This window comes from Cololabis saira, chromosome 19, assembly GCF_033807715.1.
Source record: "Cololabis saira isolate AMF1-May2022 chromosome 19, fColSai1.1, whole genome shotgun sequence".
In the NCBI taxonomy this organism is placed as follows: Eukaryota; Metazoa; Chordata; class Actinopteri; order Beloniformes; family Belonidae; genus Cololabis; species Cololabis saira.
In genome coordinates, this window is record NC_084605.1 from 24364648 (window position 1) to 24376798 (window position 12151).

Sequence of the window (12151 nt, forward strand, 5' to 3'; positions counted from 1 at the left end):
TAAAATAAGTGGAAAAATCTGCCAGTGGAACAAGATTTTTTTGCTTGTAATGAGAAGATAAATCTTGTTCCACTGGCAGATTTTCCTACTTATTTCAAGTGAAAATTTACTTTAAACAGGTGAAAATGGTCAAATAACAAGTTATTTTTCTGGTGATGACTAAAAATTAGACATTTTAACTAGAAATAAGACAAATATTCCTGGTAAGATTTTGAGTTTTTGCAGTGAAAAAGTTCAAATTTTCTTGACACAGATAAGCTACATAGCAGACCTCTGTGATGAATATTTGCTGGACGTGTTGATTGATACTCTAGTTAAGTTCTGTGACTCTAACCTTGCCATACCTTAGCTTCCACTGAATTGACGCCACTGATCTTTTTACTAAATTTTACTAAATTATTTTCCAAGCAAGCCTCACGTTGGCTGTCAGTACTTCACTTACAGCTGATTTGGTACATTTGGATGATTTTGGCATAAATTATCAACACTATGATACATGTATGTATTAATAATGACACATTGCACTTCAAAAACATTTACAGGGTCTCCTCATTAGAGAGACACATGACGCACTCACAATAACACCGTGATGTAACAGAACAATCGGAGAGATCACGTTAACTTCAGCATAAATAGATATGGTTACAGTCCTGAGAGCTGAACTTTGGAGTCGGTCAATAGATATCAGGAGTTCACCTAAAGCGCTCGTTGGACGCAGCGTTTGGACGCGTCACCATGTGTCATCCAGCAGCATCACCCCGGGGTCTCCTCCCCTCCCAGAGACAGCTGTAGAACCGAGATCCGTGCAGGTCCTGGAGTCTGAGAGGACACCGAGCAGCAGCAGAGGAGAGAGTGAGCATCTCCGTGTTTCCGCGTCCGTCACTTCACTTTCTTTTCTTTTTTATCGGAATCCTACTCGCAGACCATCCTCCTCCATGCCGAGCCGGCTGCTCCCCGTCCTGAACCTGCTGCTGATCCTCGGGTCCGGCGGGGCTCTCCTGGATGGAGCTGCGCGTCACGGCTCCGGCTCCGCTCCGGCTGCGGATCCGCGCGTATTTACGCAGCACCGGGCGGCGCGGGACGCGCTCTCCGTGGACATGCTGAGGCTCTACGAGAAATACAGCGAAGACCCGCAGAGCCCGCGGGAGGGAAACACCGTGAGAAGTTTCAAAGCTGTCCCGAGTGAGTGACCAATAGCTCTTTTTCTCTTCCACTGCCAAAGTTGACTGGGAGAAAGGGGACCGGTTCATCCTCATGGCTGAATATCGATCCCACATGTCAGGATAATGACTTATTAACTAGTTAACGTTAATTCGGTTCATGTCAAATAGAGTTTACAAAGGCCTCTTCACTTATTCAGGTAACAATTTCTGAGCTGATATCCTTCTCTAATCATCACAATTAATAATTAGCTATAAAAAAATAATAATATAAAAATAAAATATAAAAAGCTATAAAAAAGTAAGCTTCCACAAACTTCAAGTTGCATATAATGATGCTATGAGAATCTTACTCAAAAGGCCTAGATGGTGCAGTGCAAGTGAGATGTTTGTAGCTGCAAGAGTCAATACTCTCCAAGCAGTTCTTAGAAATGTAATGCACAGTTTCATGTGCCGTTTGGATGAGTCTGTGAATGGCATCATTGTTAATATAAATGACCCTGGGAAGAGCTGTGTCAGATACTCCTCTTGTCTCAGGAGACATTGGCTTAAAAGCCTGCATTTGTAATTCTCCCTGCTGGACAGGTTTTATGTATTGTATGTATTTTGTCCTATGTTATGTTTTTGTATGGACCACGAGTCTGCAATAAACTTTTACTACATGCAATGAATAAATGAATAGTAGAAAACTATTTGTATACACATATCCAAATAGAAAATGAAGTTAATGGATGATCTTGTGTCATTCTCAACAGATTTAAGGATTTCATGGCACCATTTGGTCACCTGTTGAATTTGAACATGCACGTGAGACTTTAATAATTCTAAATCATGTCAAAAATAATAGTTTGAAAGAAAAAGCTTTATTATTTCATCATCCTTAACAGCCTTTAAGTGCAGGTGTTTTGTCAATCGGCTTGGCTTTCCTTTGGGTTAAACTCTTCCCCTCTGTGCTCCGTTAGTGCTGTGATTTACTAAACTGGGGGACTTAAAGAGTCAAACGCTTTTAGTTCCCCGGTAGCTGTAACAGCCTAGGTGTTAGACAAGAGCCTATTATCACAGCCAGACACCGGCTGCAAAGCAAAAAAAAAAAAAAAAATCCTCAGAGGAGCTCTTTCTCCAATAAGCACTTCCATATGCCTGCGACAGACCTACTGGACCGACCCCATGTTTGTCTTTCAGGCTGTGGTGGAAGCACGGGAGTTGAGGCTGAACTTCAAGAGTATAGCTATCTGCAATGAGCTTTTTAGTCATGCATTAGACAGGCGCTTAACTGTGCAGCGCTTAATTCTTTCCATGCTGCTGCTGCTTATGTCGGTCAGATGTGTTGAGCAACATGTCGTGCATGATGTATTGGACGCTGTAAATCATTTGAGTCAAACCTGACAGAAGAGGATGATGAAGGAGTAAAAAAGATGAGAAGAACAGGTTCAAGGCAGAAATGGGATCCGTTCGCTTGTCTGATGTTTTAGCGTCTGTTTAACAAAATATCTGCTTGATTGAAATTGAAAGCGTACATTAAGGCTGATAGATAAATTAAGAAAATCACTGTAGAGATGACAGCGTATTTTTTCTAGCCATCATTTTTAATTTGTCTTCTAATTCCTTTCAGGGGTCTCACATGGCAAAGATGTGTTCCAGTTTAATTTGTCCTCCCTCCAAATCTCTGAGAGCATCCTCTTTGCCACTTTTCACTTCCTCCACAAGCGGCCCCGGCACCAACAGAGACTGTGGCGTGTCCGAAAGCCTCGCCACCCATCCACCGACCTCCATCCTCCCTCCGTGCAGCTCCTTTTCTATGGATCCTCCCCAAACTCGGCTTTTGCAAAGCCACTCGGAAACGTAACTCTTGCCTCTTTCAAGAAAGGCTCTTGGCAAGCAAAGGATGTAACTGCAATCGTGAAACAGGCAAGGGATATCAAAGAGCCCGTGATTGCAGTGGAGTTTGATCTGGGGCTTGAGGCAGCACGAGTGCAGCAGAGAAGTCCTCACGGCCAGGAGCGCCTCACTCCAGCCAACCGGCCATACATCTTGGTGTACGCTGATGATAAAGCTATAGACGAACCAAACAGCGTGGCTATGTCACTTCAGAGATACGGGCCTCTTCCAGTCGGGGAGGACGCATCTTCCTCAACATCACCTTCAAGGATCCGTAGGGAGCTCCAGCTTCAGCTCCAAACCAACAACATACCAGAGATGCATTTCAGCACCTTGAAAAACCATGAACTTTGGCAGAACACATATTTTCCCGCTAAAGCCAAAGGCAAAACAGGGAAGAAGCTAGGCCAGATAAGCAACGAGGGCATCACTGAGCCCCAGATGCTGAGCTTCGACGAGAGGACGATGAAGAAGGCGAGAAGGAGACAGTGGAGTGAGCCCAGGGTTTGCTCCAGACGCTATCTCAAGGTGGACTTTGCTGACATTGGCTGGAGTGAGTGGGTACTGGCACCCAAGTCCTTTGACGCCTACTACTGCGCTGGGACCTGTGGATTCCCCATATCTAAAGTGAGACTTAACTTTTGTCTTGATGACTCTAGAGTCTTATTTTCTACAATGAACATGTGGGTGGTGGCTCGATGGGATTATCAGAGTTGTAACCATGTATGCAGATTAGTAGATGAGGCAGGAGATACATCAAGTAGTAACAATCTTTTTAAATATGTAAAATATAAGTTGTTTTATTGCACAACTGATGTACTAATAATTATGAATGATTGCCTCTTTATCCACTCGTTATTTCTTCAGGTGGCGCGTCCGTCCAATCACGCAACCATCCAGAGCATCGTCAGAGCCGTGGGAATCGTCCCCGGCGTCCCCGAGCCGTGCTGCGTTCCAGACAAAACCAACCCCCTCAGCGTTCTTTTCCTGGACACGGACAGGAACATGGTGCTGAAGGTCTACCCTGGCATGTCAGTGGACACGTGCGCCTGCCGGTAGGGGGATCCGGGGAAATGGAAGCTGTGTTGAATGAAGACGAGTGACAGCGATGAAGACAATAATGCAGACTCAGGAGGAGCAGGAGGGCATTCGTCAGAGACAGGACAGGTGTGGCGGGACACAGTGAGGACAGCTGGGAAAGTCTCTCAAAAGCTTTCTTTTTCTAGATCCTTGAGTTTTGTTTGGTTTCTGACACAAATAGACATTTCTCTATGTTTTACCTTCCCGTCTAACTAATTATATGTATCTTTTATTGCTTGGTGTGTTTGTATTTATTCTCTTCCACCTTTCAAAGAATGGTCAAGGAGGTGCCCTTAAAGAAAATGTGATTGGTAATTCTCTGTGAGGACTAGCTCAAGCAATTAACCTTTCTTTTGTTGAAAAACCTTTTATCAGTCCGTTGTTGTACCAGTTTTACATTTTGAGAAAGTATGAAGTGATTTTTATTGAAAGGGATTTTTGTCACTTCCAGGTTGGATTTAGTTTCAAGTGGATCCAACTTTGGGATATACAGACTTTAAAAAAAAAAAACCGCCTATGCAGGAACCTCTACTGACCTGCAACCCATTTATGCAGTTTCCTCAGTTTGCCTACATCTTCCATGTTCAGAGCTGTAGTTTGGTCAGACTGCCAAGCTGTGCCCTCAAGAAGACTTTCAGAAACAAGAAGTAATGAGAGCCTTTCAGAGGCCGCAGTATGTTTACTTTCTGCAAAACTAACCATCCGCTTTCATGTAAATATTGTACTGTAATGGGACTCTGAGTGGCATAGGGAGTGTTTTATTGTGCACAAGAGGTCATATCCTCCTCAAACTCAATTTCAGTCATGACTTTTTTTTTATGTCTTGTACACTTAAGTGTTCAAGCATGTAAATCTTTGTGTGGTAAGTCCGCTCTACAACAGGGTAAAAAGAAGCTCGCTGCTGCCATCTGCTGAGTAGTTTGTGAAAGTTAAAGTGACTTCAGAACATGGGATGAAACACGTACAGTACCATACTTCCTGTAGGCTACTTACTTTCAGCAGATAAACTTTGCCTATAATATGACATGTACAGTTAGTTATATGTACAGGAACAGCAGTATATTTCTACAGTAAGTAAAAGGGACGTGTATGTTTGTATGTATCAAGTGTAATAACCATATTCCTATAAAGTGCAATTAAATAGTAATAAGATGTGTGCTTTATCAGATTGTATTATTTGATTAATATGGGAGAAATTGTACATACAGTCAAAGAAAATAGTTGAATTTTATTTTACAAAACAGTAAAACAGCAAGGCTGGTATGTTTGTAATTTGATGTTTAACATTATTCATGTTTTTTTTTTTTTTATTGTATTAAATTACAAACTCTGGATGGTCAAGTGTCTCAGAATCCTGGTAGTGTTTTTCATCTGAACAAATATTCAAACTGAAGTCTGGCAAATCTGTAATGAAATATGATGCATTTACGTTTTGTTTCTTTATATGAAAGAAGCAATGCAATATAAATCTGTAAACTTTGACGGAATGTTTTTTATGTTGACACAGAATCAGGATATGTCATGTAACAAAAGCTTCCTATATTCCCAAATGAAGCGTAGTCTATTGAACAATTCAGTAACTTTTAGGTGTTTTGTCGTTTTGATTTCATGTGAGTCTTAGCAAGTTTTTCAAGGCTGTAAAAAATACTATAGTAATTATTTTACATGAGATTTCCAACAGCAAACACCTGATAAATTAACACTAGCTGATGACATGTTAGCAATGTCAGCAAGAAAAGTTCTGTCTGTTTCCCAGTAGCTACCATGTACGAGAAGTTTGGACTTGTATACTTAGTAGTTCATATGGCAAGTTTGACTGAAGAGAGCGTACTTTAAAGTACAATAGGACGCAGTGGGGTCTTTTTTGCATCTGTATCAGGGGTGAATTTTTACGTACCTCAGGTTAAATTACATAAAGCCACACATTTAAGCGTAATTGGGGGCTTGTATTTTTGAGTGATAGCTGGCGATGGTCAATGCCTAGTGATGTCTTGACGTAACCTCTGGCTAACAGGGCTCAACAACGCATGATCATTCGTATTAAAGATAATGTTTTATTGTGCCATTCATTGTTTTAACAGATTGTCACTCCTTCTTGGCCTGGAAGTTTATCAAAGCAGCAGGCTATAACCGCCGTCGCCCGCAGCTAAGAAACTGGCCACCTGCATGGCACTAGCCACAGTCGCCTACTCCAGCCAAATCTTGTTTAGCCTCCACCCGTTCAGTCCGACTTACTTTTCCCTGCTTCCTGTTAGCCTCAGTTAGCTAGCCGAGCATTGGCTAGTAGAGGGTCCAAATGCTGATCAGGAATCAGTCTGCCCTTGTTTCAGCTCTGGTGGAGCATATTTTGGATGTTATTTTGTTGGTGACATTCAAAACCAGTATGAATGAACAGATAAAATATCAGTTAGCATAACAGGTTATGAGCTAAGCCCAACTAAAATAGCTAACTAATGAGAACAGAACTAAGCACTCCTCCATTACCTCTGGTTGTTGATGCAAAATTTCTGGGATACTTAAATTTTGCCCTTAAGTGTGCATAAGTACCCTCTAAACGCATCCTTGAGCAAGAACACATCCATTTTTATTATACTTGTTTAGATGTGGTAGCCTAGCCAGCCATAGATGTGGTAGCCTAGCCAGCCATCCTAAATCTGTACCTTTCTATACAGAGAAGTTGTTTTCTTCCTCTGGATTTTACTTTGATTTCCAGGAGGCCATAGCAGCATAGGGACACTGCTGAATGACTGTTGACCGTTTTGCAGTTAAACTTAAACAAGGTTTAAACAAAAAGGTGTTGCTAGCAATTCTGTAGCCATCTTGTTTGGTCAATTCTGACCGGTTCAATACGATATGTACCGGAGGAAAATGGGTGGGAATGGGAGAGGAACCAGATCCATATCACAAGAGAGAATCTTTGCAAAGTGAATGGATATAATCGGCCACGCTACTGATGTAAGCAGGGTCTCAACAGCGTATCCCAATGTATCCCAAATTTTGTCTTATATACTTGTTGGTTCCGACTTAACAAGTTCGCCCTAGGGAAAACATGGTTTAGACGGCGGGAGGACACAGTTTGTTTTTTCTGTTTTTTTACCAGCACCGTACTTCATGTCGTTGAGCTTAGCTAGAAGCTAAAAGCCAAAATAAATTTTCAGGTAAATTCTAACTTGATATATCAACCACAAGGTTGCAGTGAGAAGCTAAATATTCTCACATGAAAATATCTTAAAACTATATTCCAGTATATAAATGCTGTACTTTCATGATGTGAAATGGATTCTGGGATGTATCCTCAACGAAATGGGTGGAGCAGGAACATGTTGACGTTACTTGACGCAGACTTTGGATTGGGACAGTACTTCGGTGGTGACTGACACCTCACAAATACGCAGAAACACAAATATACACAAGAAACAGCCACTGTTTCTAAGCTGTTGTATACTCCTTCATTTTATGTCAAAACATTGGCGCTCTAGTATTTTAATATTGATTATCAGTCATGCTAATGGAAAAATCCTGATATGGCTTAATATGTTTTTGCAACATATTTCTTAACTCCATAATCAGACCGGAGACTGTCCAACGTCACCAGTTTTTCCCTCTGTGTTTGTTTTCATACATATTTTCCCATTTTGTTGTCTCCTGGCATCACTGAATGACTCCAAAGAGAGGGACTCTTGAAAAGCATGAAAGGCCACACTGAAAGCATTTTTATGAAACCCAGCATGAATTAAATACTAAGTGAATACCCGAGTGAAAGAAAGAAAGTCCTATATAAGCCCGTATTCGTAGACGCAGGCTTGTGGTCTGAACTCAAAACCCCTAAGAGGAATGCAGATGACGATCTCTCCTCTCAGTCATATAGAATCCCACTATAAACCAGTTTATTGATATTCCCTCTTTTTTTCCCACTCTTTTTTTTTCAGAACAGTCTGTGTTGTGGTTGGTCTTTGTTCAGTAAAATCATGACATGCAATGAAAGTTCTCTTTTTTTTTAGGTTAGAAGCTTGGTTTACCCACATGAGGTGATGTGATGGGATCAAACTGATTTAAATTTAAATTATTAAATTTAAAAATACTTTATTCATTGCAATAGGGAAAAATAAAGAAATAAATAAGTGATCAAAGTGTTGAAAAGTAGGACATATAGCAGAGAAAGCAGCTTGGGTGAAATCCTTGTGCTTCAAAGACAATTATGTCACAACGCAGAACAGGCAGGTAAGGGGAAATATCTCAGTAGACAACAGAAACAGAAACTTATGTCCATGTATTTAGTATCTGGGGTGTAGAGACATTTCTACAAAATGGTCAGAAAAGAGTAGAATGCTAAGTTTTTGGTTAAGGAGGCCAGTGGTCCTCCTTCGTCACCAAGAACAGCGCATTTTTAGTCTCTTTAAAAAGGGGAGAAATTAGACGTGAGGCAAGGAAATTTGGGTTAATCTTGTTAAAAATTTGTGATCGACAAAAAGTCAAATCTTGGCAGTAAAATGGCAGTACAGTAATCCCTCATTTTTCACGGGGGTTACGTTCCAAAAAGAACCCGTGATAGGTGAAATCCGTGAAGTGGTAACCTTTATTTTTTTTACAATTATTATACAAGGCTTCAAATTGCGATGATCAGCACCGCCCCACCGAGACCCAATAATTGGATTTGAACGGGAGAAAATGAAAAATGAATATGAAAAAAAATACAATAAGTACAGTAGGACAAATTGTGACTTGCGCGTATTTCACTGCTCTTCTGACTGCCGCTGCATCATGACTCGCTCTGTAGCGTCTTTTTCTTTGTGTGTTTTTTCGAGAGAAGAACATGGTTATGGGTAGTTTTTGCCCCCCTTTTTTCTTCTGGGCAAAAAGATTCTTATAAACCGACATCCTACCATCGATTATATTTGATAACTGTAGCGGGGAGACTGTTTAGCCAATCAGAACACAATGCACAATGCAAATCCGTGAAGCAGCGAGACCGTGAAAGGTGAACCGCATTATAGCGAAGGATTACTGTAGTCTGTCATTTTTAAGATAACAGCACAATATCAGTTTTAAATTGGACAGCATTCATTTGCGCACCGCCCCCTATGGAAACATGGTAAAGTAAAATAATACTTAAGACTTAAAATAATGGATGGAAGACCCCAAGAACATGAAGACATTTCATAAAAACAATGAAATACTCCTTCAGATGAAAGGATGAGACTGATATTGTGACATTGATTTAACTCTCAACTGTCCCAAATTCCCTCTTCTCCAGGTTCTTCAATGTAATGTCCTAGTAATCTTAAATTCTCCATGACGAAGGTCCCATTTTACTCCTGTCTTGACTCCTTTATGTGTCCTCTTCAGCTTTTCTGCTCCCAAATGTAGACAACTTCCCCGTTGTCACAAATAACAGATGCTGATGATGTGCTGGAATTACCTGCAAAAATATAATTTAAGCAGCGCAATAAAAGCACAGCCCGTCTTGTCTACATCCTGTCATGGTTGTATATTTGGGTGAAAGCTGCAGCAATAATGTCTTGCATTCAAATTACAGCAGAGTTGGTTTCATGTCGGCCATTGCATCCTTTATCACTCTGAGAGTCTCACTATCACTTGCTGGCGACACTTAGTTTAAGATTACAGAGTATTTTTAGTAACATAGGCCTGTTTATATTTCACCCAGCCGATGTCTTTGTCCGGCCGTTGCAGCTATGAGGCCAAGGTTTCACTCTCAGCTGGGAACAGGCAGTCTGTGGAAATGTCTGCTTGTCAGTAACCTCACATTTTCCAGGGCCTCCCTCATTATTGCCGTGAAGTGTTTACAGTGTCTTCATTAGCAGCCACCCTTCTCATGATAACACAGCTTTCAAAAAAGGCATCGACACTTGTGATAACGATGGCCAAGCTACTATTTTGGTTGACACAAAGTCCCCCTGTTTACTCTGAGAGCATGGGAGCGGACATCAGGACCGTAATTCTTGCACTGGGGATCTCCATCTTCAAACTTTGCCACCGCAAAGTCTGTTTTTCAACCCGGGAAGAAAGTAAAGTTCCCCCTTGCTCCTAGTTTCCGAGCTTTATTTCAAGATGAAGAGCTCGAGAACTTCCCTCATCCCTCTGTGTTTGGGTTTGGTGGCTTTTATGGGCTCCTGCACCTGTAAGCCTCTCAACAATGACGTCCAAAGTCAGGAAACGGAGGATTTCTACTCACAGTTGTCGGACGATATTCTGGAGGAGGAAAACGCAGAGTCAAGAATGGAGAACCTCTTGGGAACCATGAAGGAGGGTTTTCTCAGGCAACTCAATCTGTCAGATGTTCCGCAGGAGCAACACAAGATCTCACCCCCTCAGTTCATGGTGGAGCTATACAACAAGTACGCCTCAGACATGTCGACAGTCCCTCAGTCCGACGTTATACGAAGCTTCACCGTTCAAGGTACATGAAATGTTTAACTGCATTTGAGTATGAAGTACTGACGTAATCCATATAGCAGATGGGAGGAGACTTTTCGGGGTAATAAAGATTAGAGCTCATTAAGAACGACCTCTCCTTGCAAATGCAAACTTTAGTTTAATCTCATTCATGCAGCTGTTTCATGGCTCTCTATCGTCTATATTATACATGACATATGTTGTTTTTCATGACTGCGGGAGGAAAAAATTTGAACGACCAACATCAGCATTTTCCGTGCACATCTGTTAGTGTTTTGAATGCGGTGGTGGAGTCTTTGTGAACAAATATTTTGTAAAGCAGTAAACCTACTAAAGTTTTCCCAACTTATACGGCCTGTGTCTTTTTGAATAGAAATGGTGTCTGTGTTCAAACCCTGGCGACGTGATCAGTTTTCTTCCAGATGGGTGATCTGATCTTTTGTCTCCAACAGATATTACTCCGTCTGCGAGAAACAGCACAAAGCCAAAGCACAGGCTGCAGTTCAACGTCAGCATTCCCAACCACGAAAAGATCACCACTGCCGAACTACAGCTTTTCTTCTTCCCAGATGAGATGTCGGAGGTCGCCTCCCAAAGTTTTAAAGCGACCGCCAAGGTCTATGAAGCCGATGACGGCGATATCATGTCATCGACGCAACTACTGCTTGGCAAAGAGGTTTCAGGTTCGACGAACACATGGGCGACATTCGATGTGACCACAGCGGTTCAGAGCTGGATTAAACTGGGCCAAAAAGGGATTGTCTTTGATGTGGTGGTGGATAAGAACGATTGTGGTGCCTCTGATAGAGGAGATGAGGGATCCAGCTGCTTAAATATGGGCACATCTATAGGAGACAATACATCTGCTGCTTTAATAGTCTTCTCCGATGACTTCGGGAGCAGGAGGAAGGAGGCAACTATGGAGCTAAAAGAAATGATCCGTCATGAAGAAGAAACCCTCCTCCACTCGGGGGCTGACTGGCAGAGAGGATATCAACTTCCAAATGAAATCCCTGACGCTCAGCACCCGCGGAGAACAAAAAGAAAAGTAGAAAGGGAATACTGCCGCCGGACCTCGCTCAGAGTCGTCTTTAAAGACATCGGATGGGACAGCTGGATCGTGGCGCCTCCCGAATACGATGCCTTCGAATGTCGAGGCCTGTGTTACCACCCACTGACGGACGAATCGACCCCATCAAAGCACGCCCTCATCCAGACTCTGATGAACATCCGGGACCCCAAGAGAGCCAACATGGCTTGCTGCGTCCCCATTAAACTGGACCCCATCACAGTCATGTATCAGGAAAATGGACGCCTCACTATAAGATACCTTTATGAGGAGATGAAGGTGGCCGAGTGTGGTTGCAGGTAGCAGGACAGGGTGGAGGTTTAAAAAGAAAAGAAAAAAAGGGTGAGGTTATATAACACCCTCAAAGCAAGGCTGCAAAAATAAAAAAGAAAGATGTTCAAGTAAAAAAAAAAGGATTAATAAGGAAACCTAGCATTTAAAAAAAAAATATTCACCATCAACAGTAATTTTTTGTGACATTAATTTCATATAGTTGTTATCAGTTCAGTGTATGTTTGAGTATGAGATAGAGAGGGGGAAAAACAAGAGT

The 12151-nt window shown here is 41.8% G+C and overlaps 2 protein-coding genes across 3 annotated transcripts; both read left to right on the forward strand.

The window, feature by feature from the left end:
• The first annotated feature begins 795 nt into the window (after window positions 1–795).
• On the forward strand, window positions 796–6137 carry LOC133419368 (growth/differentiation factor 10-like). Its single transcript, XM_061708503.1, has 3 exons — window positions 796–1182; window positions 2773–3665; window positions 3906–6137. The coding sequence occupies exons 1-3, from the start codon at window positions 936–938 to the stop codon at window positions 4095–4097; spliced, it is 1332 nt and encodes a 443-aa protein (XP_061564487.1). The 5' UTR covers window positions 796–935; the 3' UTR covers window positions 4098–6137.
• Window positions 6138–10050: 3913 nt separating this feature from the next.
• On the forward strand, window positions 10051–12151 carry gdf2 (growth differentiation factor 2). Of its 2 annotated transcripts, XM_061708504.1 has the most exons (3): window positions 10051–10143; window positions 10218–10536; window positions 10985–12151. In XM_061708504.1, the coding sequence occupies exons 1-3, from the start codon at window positions 10051–10053 to the stop codon at window positions 11902–11904; spliced, it is 1332 nt and encodes a 443-aa protein (XP_061564488.1). In that variant the 3' UTR covers window positions 11905–12151. The 2 variants fall into 2 exon arrangements, with proteins under 2 accessions (XP_061564488.1, XP_061564489.1); XM_061708505.1 differs by having other exon boundaries at window positions 10060–10536.

What these genes read in the sequence shown, in the direction of transcription:
- LOC133419368 (XM_061708503.1), top strand. Translation starts at nt 936, where the DNA reads ATGCCGAGCCGGCTGCTCCCCGTCCTGAACCTGCTGCTGATCCTCGGG. An exon ending in AAGTTTCAAAGCTGTCCCGA is followed by an intron (nt 1,183 to 2,772) that starts GTGAGTGACCAA and finishes AATTCCTTTCAG; the next exon opens with GGGTCTCACATGGCAAAGAT. An exon ending in GTGGATTCCCCATATCTAAA is followed by an intron (nt 3,666 to 3,905) that starts GTGAGACTTAAC and finishes TTATTTCTTCAG; the next exon opens with GTGGCGCGTCCGTCCAATCA.
- gdf2 (XM_061708504.1), top strand. Translation starts at nt 10,051, where the DNA reads ATGGGAGCGGACATCAGGACCGTAATTCTTGCACTGGGGATCTCCATC. An exon ending in GTTTTTCAACCCGGGAAGAA is followed by an intron (nt 10,144 to 10,217) that starts AGTAAAGTTCCC and finishes TCCCTCATCCCT; the next exon opens with CTGTGTTTGGGTTTGGTGGC. An exon ending in ACGAAGCTTCACCGTTCAAG is followed by an intron (nt 10,537 to 10,984) that starts GTACATGAAATG and finishes TGTCTCCAACAG; the next exon opens with ATATTACTCCGTCTGCGAGA.